The 14,767-nt window shown below is 52.2% G+C and overlaps 1 protein-coding gene across 3 annotated transcripts in view; it reads right to left on the bottom strand.

The window, feature by feature from the left end:
- Positions 1-2,351: 2,351 nt before the first annotated feature.
- Positions 2,352-14,767, bottom strand: part of SLC4A3 (solute carrier family 4 member 3) — a 33,730-nt gene continuing 21,314 nt past the window's right edge. For all 3 annotated transcript variants that reach the window (XM_054277487.1, XM_054277489.1, XM_054277488.1), the window contains 12 exons: positions 14,219-14,403; positions 12,453-12,666; positions 11,926-12,147; positions 11,460-11,608; positions 9,873-10,067; positions 9,223-9,429; positions 8,543-8,632; positions 6,769-6,935; positions 6,137-6,390; positions 5,725-5,894; positions 5,083-5,256; positions 2,352-4,359 (listed from right to left, as the gene is read on the bottom strand). In XM_054277487.1, coding sequence (XP_054133462.1) covers positions 4,282-4,359; positions 5,083-5,256; positions 5,725-5,894; positions 6,137-6,390; positions 6,769-6,935; positions 8,543-8,632; positions 9,223-9,429; positions 9,873-10,067; positions 11,460-11,608; positions 11,926-12,147; positions 12,453-12,666; positions 14,219-14,403 — 2,105 coding nt within the window. In that variant the 3' untranslated portion in view covers positions 2,352-4,281. The remainder of the gene's footprint in view (positions 4,360-5,082; positions 5,257-5,724; positions 5,895-6,136; positions 6,391-6,768; positions 6,936-8,542; positions 8,633-9,222; positions 9,430-9,872; positions 10,068-11,459; positions 11,609-11,925; positions 12,148-12,452; positions 12,667-14,218; positions 14,404-14,767) is intronic.

Raw genomic sequence — 14,767 nt, forward strand, 5'->3', positions numbered from 1 at the left:
GCACCAGTAGCTAGCCCCAGCCTCTGGCCAGGTGTCTGGCTGAGGAAGAGAGCCTGGCACGAGTCAGCCCCAGCCTGTCCCAGCCCCAGTGAGGCTGCTGTACTCTGTGTGCTGGAGGAGGGGACATCCTCCAGGGACACTGGGCTGATGGATGAAGGAAATCATCCAGCTGGGCTCTTGCAGCAGAGATCACAAGGTCCTCCCTTCTCTGCAGAAATCACATGAGGAGGATTATTCTCCCATCCTGCTCAATGACAAGATCACATCTGGCAGCCCAGGGGGTCACAGAACAAAGTGGCAGCAGAGATGGGGGATGTTGTACAGCACTGATGCTCAGCACTTCTCCTTGTTCTGACTCCTGCATGGCCCCCTCTGAGCCATGCAGGACACTCATGGGTGCCAGCCCACCTCCTTGCTGCTCCCTGCAGGGAAGAAGCTTTGCCAGTCACATTTCAGAGCTCAGGCTGAGCCTTCCCTGTCCACACCTCACAGCAGCATTGCCCCCTCTCTGCATGGGAGCTCATGAGAGCCATCTCTGCTGAGCAAGACATAGCAGCTTGTGGCCAGGTATATCCCAGGCAAAAGTATGCACCTGGACAGGGGAACCTCTTGCACAGGCACAGATTTGTCCCAGAAGTGCCTCAATCACTTCTGCAGAGTCCCTTTGGAGACCAGTCCCAGCACAGGCACCTCAGAGAGCTGGAGGGCTGGAGAGCCTTGAGGGGATGATGAGCTGGGAGGGATGGGGCAGGGGCACAGGGCAGCAGCCAGGAAGCAAACCTCCCAGGGAAAGGAGTGAAGGCCAGACAAATTACAGGAGCACTCACCTGTACTGAAGAAACATGATGTCCGAGCCCGTGCCCAGGATTCAGACATCCCTGCTAGGAAAATATCCTTTGCTAAGACCTGTGTGAGGGAGCTCTATGGAGCTTCATCTCTGCCCTGTAGTTCTGTGGCAATGTCTATGGGCCTGGCAACTGGCTCTGGGAAAGGCTGGCTGCAGCACGAGGGACATGTCCAAACCTGCTGTTCCCATGGGAAGGAAGGTTTGTGTCCATGCTTGGAGAGGGCAGGTTCCTCCCCTGCTGGTCAGCAGGGCCCTGCTCAGCTCTTTCTTCTCTTCCTGGTGCTTCTCCTGGGGCTGGTGAGTCCCTTCTTTTGCAGGGACAAAGGGGAGGTGGATGGAGGGCGGGAGACAGAGAGCATTGGGCTGGGGCCGTGGCAGGGACGTGCAAGGTCCCCAGTGTTCAGCAGCACTTGCTGGGGGTGGTCCTTGGCACCTGCAACAGCCAGCAGGACCCCAGCACCCCTGAGCTGGGGCTGCTCTTGGAGCTTCACACACTGTCCTGCATCAGCTCTGCCCTCCCCAAAATGGGGAATTCACATCTGAACAAACCCACTTGTGTTGGGGATTGCAAACCAGAGCCACTCTCACTCCTGCCAGTGTGAGGAATGGACTGTGCTGCCACCTCCTGCCATCGTTACCTGCCCCACACCCCCCAAACCCCTCCTCATGGGGAAGAGGAAACAAGGTTTTCACATTTTATTGTAATGAAGTTTGAGTGTCTGAAAAGCAGACACAAAACCCTCTGCAAGGACTTTCAGACACACAAGGGAAAGGGGAAACTTTGCCACTGGCCCTTGTTCACAGTTTTGTTGTAGAAATGGTTTTAGCTAGCAGTTTCCTTAACTTCCCAGCCACACAGCCATGTGAAAGGCTGCCAGTGGTATCTGACAGAGGTGTGCCAGTCCCTCCTAGCTGCAGAGAACAAAAATAACTGGAGAAGATAACTTGAGTGTACTTGAACCCAGGTGGCAGAAACAGAAACCCAAACAGTTTGCTTAAACAATACAATTGTTTGAAATAATAAGGTTGATAATTTTGGCAAAAAAACTTCTATTTTTAAGTCTCTGGACAGGTTTACTTTTGTAAATATAAACCCCTTGTCATATAGCAAAGAGGGAGAAACTTCTGGTAGAAGTGCAGTCCTGGACTGGCATGAGTCCCCTATGAGGGAGAAAGTGAACACTGGCCCAATCCCAGATCACTCCCTGGAGAACTGGTGGCAAACAGGCAGGAGAATGTGTTTCTTGTGGTTCATGTGGTGAAACATGGGGCTCAGCCTCCTGTTTCCAGCAGCCAGTGTGGAGGCTGAGTCCACAGTAACCAGTCTGCTCAGCGATGGTGACAGAAAGCCCACCTCCATGCTGGGAACATGGTGACAGTCCCTGCTCCAGCTGGGGCTTGCTGCCTTGCTGGCTGTGGTGGGCAAGGAAGTTTTGTGCTGGGGAATTTCAATCCATTTAATTTATTGCCATTGGTGATAAAACCAGAAGCGTAGAGCCGGAGGCACAGTTCCTGTGAAGAGTTTATTGGTGTAGCTGTTTCCACTACAATCAGAAGAGTCACAATGCACAGAAACAACAGGCCTCCTACACTACACAGGGAGGACAGGACACACAAGGCCACAGACACACAGAGACACTCGTCTCTCTGCCCCGGGCCCTGTAGGGGCCAGGCTGTGGGCAGGACCTGCTGTGGGGAGGCTTCTTTCTCTGATGGGATATTTCTGCAGCCTCCCGAGGAAGGCATTGGACCCTCCCGGTAATGAAGCACCCACCATCTCTCGCAGGAGCCAGGCTGGTACGTGGGAATGGGGGCAGCATCTTCTCCCAAGTCCAATGGTGAAGTGAGCATCCCAGCTTCCTCTGGAAGAACAGCCCAGCTCTGATCATCAGGAAGAGGCTGAGCTGCCTTTCTCTCCTGGCACTAACCTTGGAGTTTCCAGGGGCAGCAAGGGCACCATCAAACAGTTCCTGGGCCAGCTCTGAACACAAGCTGCCAGCTCGGGGACACCCCAGGGAACAGGTCTGTCAGGTGGGAAGGTGTGATGCACAGCAAGTCCCACCTGAACACGAGGAAGAACTTTACTGTGCAGTGACTGAGCACTGGAACAGGTTGCCCAGAGAGACTGTGGAGTGTCCCTCCCTAGAGATATTGCAGAACTGTCTGGATACAATCCTGTGCCATGTGCTCTGGGATGACTTGGCTTGGGCAGGGAGGTTGGAGCAGATGATCCGCTGTGGTCTCTTCCAACCTGACCCATTCTGTGATTCTGTGGAGCTGCCCAGAGGTGATGGGGGCTGAGTGCTGGGCACCCTGAGTGCTGCTCCTTCCCACCTGGAGGGCACTGCTGGACATGAAAGACGATCTCAGTATGGCAGCAAAACTGGGGCTGGGGTTTCAGCGACTTCCCTGCAGGCTTGCAGGGAGCCAGACTCAGTGGATCACTGCACAGGGAAAAGGAGGGGACCCAAAGGACTGTTTTGTGCTCCAGCACTACATTTCGTGTGTAGCTTCTTAAACATGGTTTGTTCTCAGAGACAGGAACGTGGGGATCAGGAACTGGGATACAGCCCTGTGATGAGTGTTTACTCCTGCAACCTCTGTGGAGGTGCAGAATGGCAGGGGGCTCCTCTTAATTCCTGCAAGAGGGCAAGCATTCAAGGCTTCTGAATACCTGTTTGTCTCCAGCCTTCCCTCCCTGTGCAGTTTGCCTTTGGAAAAAAGGTTAGGAAAATTGAGAGGGAGAGGAGCCAAACAGCCTCTTCCACGTCAAGCAAGAGCTGAAAACAGTCAGTTGGGAAGGTGACTGGACAGAAAACGGTCTGGAGGACTGGGCTAGGGTGCCAGTCCCTCTTTGCCTGTCTGTCAGGCTGCAGCAGCCTCGTGGGCCAGAAGCTGTGGCAGAGGCTCGGTGTGAGCACTCCTAGAAGGGGGCAGAGAGAGCAGGAGCAAGGCATCTGCCAGCTGAGTAAGGAGATTGCTGGCCTGGGAGAAGAGGCAGCTTCTGGCCCATTCCTGTGAGTGCTCAGTGTCACGTGCTGAGATGCCCAAGCTACCCAAGCATCATGGTAGTGGAGGGGAATGCAGTGGCACCAGCTGGCATGGTTCCCCTTCACCGCCTGGAAACCAGGCACAGGCTGCCTCCAGCAGGGAGGGGACAGACCCCTGACCCAGGGGCACTCAAGACCCACACAGCTTTGGGATGTGAGAGGCATCCCTCAGCACACCAGGTCCAAGAGGAGAGAGACTCACAGCCTCTGCTGAGCGAGCGATGGGGCAGCCAGAGCCGGGCTGCATCCTGCAGGGCTATGGAACAGGCATTCATTGGTCCAGGCAAGAGACAGTGGGACTCATGGCAAGTCTCCAGTTAGTTCTTGGGAGGGGTGAGCAGGCCTGAGCTGCCTGTCTCAGGAGCAGGGAGGGCAGCTCCCAGCTCACACAGGCATGTGCAGCTCGTTGTACTCATCCCGGCCGTCCTCATCGAAATTTGGCTCCGCATCTTCCGAGTCCAACTGAGAAGAGGCAGAGACCAGGCTATGAAGGCCACAGCTGCCCCCACTGTGGGGTCAAGCCTGGCACAGAGGGATCAGTACACAGCCACCCAGTCAGCTGAGCTGTGCTGGGAAAAGCAAAGCTCTTGCTCCTTCCCCTCCCAACAGGCTCCTTCTTTAAACCCTCATGCCCATCCATGCGTCCCCAGCCCAATGCCCTTTCTATTCTAAAGCCTGGGGCTTTGGTCCAGCACTGCAGCTCCTTCCTCTCCCCCTGCTGGCAGCACTCACTTCTGGGTGCTGCTCCAGGCTCTCCTCCAACAAAAGCTCAGGATGTTGACAGCAGCAGAGGAGCTGCCAGCTCTTGAAGAGCTGCCAGCACCCTGGCACTGTGGTTACATGCTGAAGTGCCTACAGCCATAGGCCCTGATGTGCTGCTGGGCTGTTCTTGCTGCTGGTTCAGTGGGGAATTGGTGTGTTTCTTGATGAATAAGCCACAAGATAGAAGGGGAAATCCTTATTCCAGGCCTCTGCCTGGTAGGAACCTGTTTCCTTGCCCCAGGCTGCCCATCCATCTCTTACTGCACTCCCAGGGCTACAAGATCCAAGGAAGCCATCCACCCACTTACTGCTATTGAGCAAACACCCTCAAGGCTTTGCTGGCCCATGATCTCCCAGCCTTTCAGGCTGCCAAATCTCCTCAACCTTATTCCAGTGTTGCAAGCTAGACTGAAGACAGCTCACCGCTTTGAGCTCCCTGTCGTGGAAGAAGCGGGGCAGCACGAAGCGTCGCAATGGCACTGTCATGATCAGGACAAAGGGGAAGGCCAGCGATGCCACTGTAGATTTCACCACCCAGAGCAGTACAATGCAGGCCAGTTGAATGCAGGTGAAGAGATTCATTCTCCAGGTCTTCACCTAGTAGGTAAATCCAGTCTAAGAACACATTATCTTTTCACACAGATTAACAAAGACCCAACTGGCAAAACAAAACCCTTCTGCATAGCGTAGTACAGCAGAGTACTGCTGCTGCAGAGTCCATCCTCCCTTACTCTACAGCCAGGTAGAACTCCATAACACATCAGCCTCTGTGCTACCTGGCAGCATACCCACTTGGCAAGGCAGTGTCCCTCTACCCCCTCAAGCAGTGCCTCAATCCTACAAATTATCTGTCAAATCCATACAATATCCTGGCAATACATTCCTGGGTGCAGCCTGCCAGCATTGTACCACCTCTCTGCATGCCTTGCACTTCTCAGCACAAACTTGCAGCCAAGCAGGATCACTAAGCCAAGTATCACTCTAACAAAATGCCATCCTCCTCTCACCTGTTTCTTCTTCCTCTTCTCCTCATTACCTCGTTCTGTGCAACCTGCCTTTGCTCACCTTGACAACGTAGATGTGGTCAGGGTGGTGCTTGGATGGCATGAAGATCAGGAGCAGGCGCTCGTAGAGCTGGATGCCGGTGAGCGATGTAACCCCCATGTAGAGGAAGATGCCGAAGAGCACAGCCAGGGGGATCTGCCTCAGCATGTTCCCCATCACAATGGACAGACCTGCACAGACAGAGCTCAGGGCATGTGTGTCCCACACCAGCCCCTCCACAAGGCACCTCAGCCTCCCCACCTCCTCTGTGCCCTGGAGCACAAGGGAAAGGAAGCTCAGTATGGGTAGGTGTGGGCACTCCTGCAGTGAGCAGGCAGAGCACGGACAGGCCCACGGGGCAGGGACACTGCCAGGAGATTGCAGTGCTCGGTGCTGACCTCTCCCCTCCCTTGCTCCCTGAGCAGAGGCTCACCGACAAGGGCAGCAATGAGCACTCCGGTGACACGCTGCTCCTTCACCTCCTCGATCCTGGGCTTCTCCCCGGGTGCGATGGCCTTGCTCATGACAGTCAGGGCATTGACGTGCGTGACGGAGCGCACCGTGGCCGCCGTCAGCCAGGGCAGCCCGAAGAGAGCGCACAGGCCCCCCATAGTGCCAATGAGCAGAAGGTCCAGGTGGAAGCCAGAGCCTTTCAGCAACTTCCTCTCCTTCTTGCTAACAATCAGCCTGGAAGAAAATAGAGCCTGGGTCAGTGCAAGGCCCAGGTCAGGGCCCAGGGACAGCACTGCAGCTGGGGACAACACGCTCTCTGGAGACAGCACACATGGGGATAACAAGAAGATGGCTGAGGAGGAAAATGGTGGCTGCTAGCCTCAGGTTAGCAGTTTCCTCCTGTGCTTGGCTGAGGCAGTCTCCACCACAGCATTTGCCAAGAGGGGAACCAAAGGATGATGGGAGAAGCCAAGGTACAGTCTGAAATGGCCAGAATCCTGCTCTTGCTGTTCCTCTGGGATGTCCGTTGCATTTCCAAGTGAACCAGCACCCATCCTGGCCTTGCCTGTCTAGGGGTTAGCAGTGGTTGAGGTTGGAGGGGGAGGTACTCACGTAGTGATCTGTGTCTCCATGAAGATAAGAATGAAGACCAGGAGGGCAGGGATGGCAGAGGCAAACATCATCCACAGTGGAAAGGTCCCACTACTGCCCATGGGGTGGATGAACCAGCCACGCTTGTGAGGGGATGTGACCGACAGGCCGGAGGGGACATTCAGCTTCTGGTGATGTAGTTGCAAAACCCAGCAGTTACTCATTAATACAAACAAGCCCACAGCCTCACACAGCTTTGATCCTCCTGCTCTCCCTATTCTGAACGCCTCCAATGATGGGATAAGCCACCCTGAACTGAGCAGGACTTTCTCATGGATAATCCCCTTCAGTATAAAAAACCCCATGTTCCTTAACATAGGCCTGTGTAATTTCCTTTTAGCTACATAAATTCCCTTCATTTTTTCCAAGAGACCAAGGAAATTTCTCTCAGGAACGTCGCTCCCATGTCAGTCCTTGCAGACCATGGTTAAAATGCTTCCTTGACCTCTGCTTGGACAAATTAAGTGTTCTGAACTGCCTACCATTTTCTGAGGTGGCTTTCTAGACTTTCCAAGGCTTTTCTGAGACGTTTTACAGCATTGTTTTTGAAGTGCAAACCCCAGAAGTGGCCACATTCTGTGGAAATGACCTCACCCTGACCATGTTCAGAGGGAATATCATGTTTGTGCTCCCATCAGACCACACAGACTCCTAGCTGTACATCATCCTGACCCTGCGTTCATCAGCATTTGAACCCTTGGTTCTGTGCTGCTCTACAGCAATTTCTGCTATCTGCACTGCAGGCAGAGTTTATGATTTGCATTTATGTTAATCAGCATAAGTATGAATAATATTTCTGGAATGTTTGTCCTTGAGTTAAGCTGTGTAACTAAGTACCATTTTCTCGGAAAGCTTTGTACATTTGCTGAGTTAATACTAAAATGATAATGCTTTTGATATTAACTGTAGAAGTGTAGAAGGGTATGAAAAGAATGTAACAAAGTGCATGATTTTACTAATGTCTGATAGACTGAAATTTTTCATTGAAATTCAAATGAATAAAAATGCATTTGGATTCCACCAAGCCTTGGGCCGTTTTGATAAAAAGCTTGCATGATGAACAGGAAATACTTTTCACCCTCTTCCCAATCTTAGTGCAAAAAAAAAAACCCCAAAAAACCAGAAAAACAAAAACCCAACCCAATATATAATTCCATATCTACTGAAAAATGAGAAAAAAAATAAAATCTGTGAGTATGTTTGTTCGATAACATTAAGTTTTGAAACTTAAGTTTGTGCATAAACTGGGAAAAAAATTGTATTTGAGATAAAGTTATCAAAACATTAGTATCCTACCATCAAGGAAAGAATAAGTACATTAAGTACTAAACTCATGACAAATACCCCATTGAAGCTATTCTACATGCCACCTTCTTCAGGGTGCATAAACAGCTTATGTCTTGTTGATTGAATGCAAGTGTTCAGTGTTGCAAAGAAGGAACGAGCTGCATTTGAATCTCCCTGAAGCCCCTAAACTTTCCCCTCCTAGCAGGTAGAGGAGCAGAAGGATACCAGGGCACTCCAGTCCCTGTAGCTCTGGCCTCAGCCTCAGCAAGACCCTTGGAGCTTCCCTTTAGCGTGGGAGTGAGGATGAGGGGAATGTTTCTGTTTGCTTTGTGCTGTTATGACTAAAGAGGCAGGAAATACAAATTCCCCTTTGCACAAGAGCAGGCCAGTGCCACAGGGATCACTGCTGGGCTGCAGGAAAGGCTCGGAGGGCAGTGCTGGCACCTACCTGTGTGTATGTGTCAGTGATGGTGTAATCCACCAGCACCATGACCAGGATGGAGATGGGGATCCCAAAGTCTCCGATGATCCGCCGCGCCTGCAGAACAGACCTGTCATTAGCAAAGGAACAGGGCAGCTCCGTGCAGGCACAGGGAGCCTACGGCAGAGAGAAGCCCCAGATGGGGCCAACACCACGGCAAACCTGAGCACTGCTGATGGGCACGGCAAGGAAACCCAGCCTTGACCCCTAGGGCTGTGCATCCCACTGCTCACACAACATGCTCCTATATGACTGGCTAATTGCTCCTGCTGGCCTATTTACACAGTGCTCCAGGTACTACACAGGTACCCTGCATGTAGAGAGATGTCCAAAGAGAAAAAGTTGTAAGCTCTTCTTCTTATATTCTAGTTTAACAGACTTGTATCCAATCCAAGGAGCTTTCCCAAGGTCCAGAGGACTTTCCAGCAGCCTCACTGGAGCAGGACAGTCCAGATACCATCATCAACAGTCAGCTCTTGTCTGCACCCTAAGGTGGGCTACCATCCCTCTTGCAAGGTATTTAAAGGGTTTCTGGTGTTTCTTTGGGGGACGTCCAAGTGTTCTGGACAATAAAGATCTGTAGCCAGAAGCATTATTTGTTTGTTGTGTTCCTTGTCCTTGACATGTGAATCCCACACACTTCTCACCTTTCCTCCTAAGAAGCGGCTGTTCTTGAACTTGCGCATAAAGAAGGCAATGAAGAAGGTGCCCAGCATGAGGATGAGGGAGAGCAGAGCAGTGTTGGGCTGCATCCTGGTTCCCAGTGACATCGCATCCGTAGAGAGCACGCTGGCATTCAGGCTGCTCTGCACGTTTGGTGGGTAGAACTTCAGCAAAGGATGTTCTGCAAACACCTGAGCAGGTGAGAGAAGCAGCACACAAGTTACCACAAGGAGGGGCAGGGGGCACTGTCACTACTGGGGCAAGGGGAAGCGGAGATGTCCTGCTCTGTGGAGAGGTGAGGGCAGTAGATGGTGGGCACGGACAATCCCAGCATCCGTCACCTCGCCTCGCAACCTACCCAGCTGGAGAGGGTTGGGGAGAGAAAAGTGGCCCCTCTTTAATGCCTCCTGCAGGAAGAGAAGGGGAGAGAGACATCAGGGCTCTTCCTGCCACTCTCTGTGGTGGCACAGGAGCCAGCTGGGCTGAGGCGTGAGACCAGCAAAGAACTGCTCTGCAGAATGTCTAGGAAAGTTGTGGCTGATCTGGCCCTGTTCCCTCGCCTCCTGTGTGCTAAAGCAGAAGGTTCCTAAGGCATTAAGAGATGCAGCAGCCCATCTCCCCAGGGAAGGTTCACCTTGTACAGTTTGTAGAAGGTCTCATAGATAAAGATGAGGGAGATGAGGAAAGCAAAGATCTCCTGGGTGAAGGGCGAGATGTAGCGCACCAAGAAGCTTCCTTCTGCTGCCACGATAATGAAGATGAAGACGATGAGCCACAAACCAATCCACACTCTGCCTGTGAGATACTCAATGCCTTGTGTCTGGCAGAACTGAAATGGAAAGGGGAAGGAGTTACTCATGTCTCCTCAGGCTGCCTCCTACATCCACTCCCCATTAAGATCAAAGACTGTCCTGGAAAAAAGCATCTACATCTGCTTGGGCATCCAGCACAGAAACAGTCAATTCATGGCTAGAATCACAGGTAAATTTGCAGACTTTGCATTAACACCTGACAGCTCACACCACGCAGGTCTTTACTGCTCCAGTCTTTGTAACAGTATGTCCTTCATGCTCTGCTGAAGCCAGCCCATGCATAACACTCCCCATCCCACCCATATGGAGGTGCCATTGCTCAAACACAGCTCTCTATTGTTCCATGCACTCAACAGCACATGCCTGTTCCCTATAAAGGAGAGCCTGAGCATCCTGCTACATCCCAGTGCATAAAGGCCACGATCTCACACAGCACCCTGTGTACAGACAGTAGTATGGGTGTGGAGAAAAGGCCCCAGGCTGCCACCACAGAGGAGACCATCTCCACTGCATCTTCTCATCTACGCACCCCAGTTGTTTCCAGGACAAATCATACCCCTCCCTTTGCAGCCTTCCTCAGTACCACCACAGGCAGAGGTACTCCTCTGTACATAGTGACTGGACAAAGGAAAAGTGGTCAGTGAGAAGTGCAGTCACAGGAGAGCAGAGAAATGCCCACTCTGCAATAGCATCACCAGCTCCGAACTCTTGACAAGGTGAAAATCCAGCTGTAGAAAAAACCATGCTTTTTTAAAGACACAGACATGCTGGGAGTCAGAGAAAAGGAGAAGAATTAGATCCTCTGCTTGAAGGTACAGTGATACAGGGATGCTTTCAAGAGCAAAGAGGTCATGCTACTTGAGAAAGAAACATATCCATCCAGACTGGCCAGGATACCCCTCCACACACCCTTGGGCTCTTCCTTAGAGGTGGGAGTAATATATGTGGCACATCCCAAATGGGTGGTACACTCAATGTTATTGAGCTCCCATAAAAAGAAACCTGGACACAGATAAAAGTGGTGAAATGGACTTCAAAGGAAGCCCCAAGAACAATAAAGTTTTAGGATGCAGCTACAAGTGCTCATTATCCCAATGAGCTGCAGCACAGGGCTGGGAGACAGTGTTCTCCTCACAATCAGCATGTAGAGGAGTGCTGTTATCAGTGTCACACCTCAAGGGATAATGGATATAATGGATACAGCAATGGGAGGTAGAAGTCCCTGTAGTGGGACTTGCCAAGGGTCAGCAGAGCCAAGGGCAGCCCTGGCTGAGCTGAGAGCAGCCTGGAAGGACTCAAAGAGTTCACAGTAACAAAGACCCTTTGTATAGCTGAGAAATGCCAGCTGCCCTCTCCAGAGCAAGGACAGAGTGAGCAGGTGCCAAGCACAGACACTGCCTCACATATACCTTGTAAAAAGCTTCTTCAAACACCAGCAGAGGCCCTGAGAAGCCAATGACCAGGAGTGGCTGGGCTCCAAGCAGGGAGAAGAGGATCCCTAAAACCGAGGTGGAGATTATCAGCTCGGAGACCCCCATGAGACCCTCAGTTTTCTCTCCTGGGAAAGAGAACAATGTATGAGTGTTGCAGCCCGGACACAGGCACCATCACCACAGACAGGCAGTTCTGGACAGAGGAGGCAGGTCCCCATCCCATCAGTCAGAGGTGCCCTGTGTTAGGCAGGGAGCATGGAGGGAGCCCTGGCAGCCGAGGCTGGAGATGCCAAATGGCAGGGAGGGAACAAGGCAGCAGCCGAGGCACAGCACTACCACTCTCCCTGAGTGAACAGCACCAAAGCCCACCCCAGAACAGCATCACACAGACACAGCCAGTGTCCCAGAGTGCAAAGAGCAGACCAGAAAGCAGGCCCATTACCTAGGAGTCCCCCGAAGGTGATGGCAGGAGAGAGAGCAGCAAAGTAGATGAAGAGAACGGCTGCGAGACACTGGCTGTGCAAGGCGTCTCTGATGTCACTGAGGTATTTGGGGTACCTGCGCTTTATGTCCCGAACCAGACCTCCAAAAAAGATCCCGGTTCGCTTCAAAGGGTCATCCTCAGCTTCCTCCTCTTCTTCCTCAGCTTTCACTTCACACAGCTCTGGAGGTGCATGGAGGGCAAGGCTTCAGCAAGGAACACAGCTGGGTCCTTGGGCTGTCCCTCTCCCCAGTACCTCACAGAGCAGCACTAGCCTGGTGGGCCTCTGCAACAGCCCATCCCACTGTCTCCAGCTGTCCCCAACCACCAGGGCTGCCCAGTCACTGTCCTGCTCCCCTTTCCTGCTCCCCACTCCCCACTGCAGGAGCCAGGCCCTGCTCACCCTTCTGCCAGGCTCTGGGAGGGGAGGGCCCATTGGTGCACACAGGGCACTAGGCACAAACTTGCCCAAATGTGAATGGAGAGACCTTTGGCTTCTTGAGCAGTGCCCTCCTTCATGGACTTCTGCTCCCTCTCCTTCCTCTTCTTCAGCAGCAACTTCTGGAAGGTGGCAATGGATTTGAGCAAGTCTTTCCCCTCCACCTCTGATGGGGGAATGACAATGCTGCAGTCCAAGAACTCGTTGATTGCATTGAGGAGGTCCTGCCGGTCATCTGCCATGTATGCAGCCTCATGGAAGTGCTGGAAGGGGCAGGGAAAAAGAGAGAGGGAGAAGGGTCATACCAAGGCTAGACCCAGCTACTACAGCCGGGAAAGACAATGCTTGCTGTGATCTTTAGAGGAACATTCTCCCCCTCCATCCACTACTCATCTCACTACTGCCACTCTGTGACCCATACTCCTGAATCCCACCTCCTGTTTTGAGGGAGAAGCTGGTAGAGCTCTAAAGCATCACAGTTAAAAAGCACAAGAACCACAAACTGAGCAGGGAGCATAAGAAATTCTTGGGAGTGTCCACATGGGAGACAGAAAGAGAGCGAGAAAACAGGCATCTACAGCATGAGGGAAGCCATGCAAAGGAAACTAGGCAGAAAAGGGGAGATATTTCTGACTGCAAGAGCAGGCTAGCAAGGAAGGACTAAGGAGACCAGGCAGGGAGCTGCTGGCAAACAGGTGGAAGTGCTGCAGTGCCTCTGGAACATGCCTCCAGAGAAAAGGCTGGAGGATGATGAATGAGTGAACAGCCTGTAAAGGAGGTAGGGGACAGCTAAGGTCCCTGCAGCACACAGACTCCCTGGAGCCACAGCTTCAATGTAAATGATACTGTGCTCTCTCCACGGCGCCAGGACTGCGTAACCTTGCTGTGGCCAGTCCTGGCTGCAGCAGCTGGCTCTGCTCTTCCAGCAGGAGCACCAGAAACTCAAACGAATGAGGTCAGCCCACAAACACAGCACTGGAGCTGGAATGGCACCTCACCTCTTCTGGCTGAAAACACATTCTCAGCTGAGCCCCACACAACTTCAGGGAAGGAATCTTTCAGTCTTGCTGCCTCTAATGCACTTTTTCTGATTGAGCCTTTTAGTCTCCAGTTCAGTGAAAGTTGTGCAATAGAGGCAGTACAGGAAGGTTTGTTACTTGCTTATAGCTACATGGCACCAGCAGGAAGGACCTGTGAACCTCTGATCCTCTTGTGCTGGATGTATGCAGCAGATGCTCAGATTGTCTTTCCTTTCTAAGGTAATCAATTTCAATTTCTGCCATCTAGACAGATGGGGGACTTCTAGCAGTGCACCTGCTTGGGTGAAAAACCTTCCTGTCTCCTCATCTCTCCCATATGGATGTACTCCTCTGCATGGATGCCCCAGCCATGGGACTCAGCTAAAAAAGCTCCATCCAAACACCTGAAAACAGTCCCCAGGAACTGCTGGGTTTTTGTTAGTGTGGTCCAGGCCAGGTGCCATGGTCACAGGCACCACTCAGCCTCCCCACCTCTCTGTGAAATGTCAACTGAACACCACTCCTCTAACCCTGGGACATCCTTTTCTCCTGCTTTTACTCATGGTCCCTTTCTTCACCCAGCCTAGCACGCTCTGTCCCAGCCAAATAAGTGTCTGTCCTACTCTTTCCTCTCCACTGGAGCATTCTACCTTGGCCAAGCCAGGCTGATCTTAAAAAGCCCAGGTGCTCACACCTGCCTACCCCACCTGAGCCCTTGCACAGCTCTCATCTAAGGGCTGTCTTCTGAGGAGCCAGCAAAGCTCCCTCACAGCATCACTGCCCACCAGCTCCTCACCTTGTCAGACATGAGGGTGGAGATTGAGCGGCCAATTTCGTGGTAGTCCATGTTGGCCTGGCTAGGTCCCAGCAGCACAAAGATGAATCTGACAGGAATTGGGACCTCCAAGACAGATTCCAGGAAGACAGCCTCATTCAGTCGGACGAAGGCCATGGTTGGCTGCTCCAGAAACTGCACACAACCTACCAGGGGGCAATGTTTGGAGCAGAGTTAATCACTGGAGTGAGCTGTACTGGGTTGCCTTTAACAGCAGACAGGGGTTTTGGAGGTTCCTACAAGCCCTGCAGTCGTGTACTTTCTCCAGACCACAGACACAGCACTGAACTTCACAATGAGGACTGCTCCAAGTGCTTCACTGATCATTCAAAAGCAGTGCTACTTTCTTTAGCCTCCCAGTTAGCCCAGTCTCAACCCCTATAGATGGGCTCTACCTACACTATAAGGGTCTAAGTTTAAATCAGAAGGTTTTTTCCCACTTATGGAAGGAAAACTTTTACATGTTACTTTTATCAAACAAACTTCTAATCTCATCAAAGAATGAAATCA

The sequence above is a fragment of the Melozone crissalis genome, unplaced genomic scaffold (assembly GCF_028551555.1).
Source record: "Melozone crissalis strain CALT ecotype California unplaced genomic scaffold, PUWL_Pcris_2 ptg000023l_1, whole genome shotgun sequence".
Classification (NCBI taxonomy): domain Eukaryota; kingdom Metazoa; phylum Chordata; class Aves; order Passeriformes; family Passerellidae; genus Melozone; species Melozone crissalis.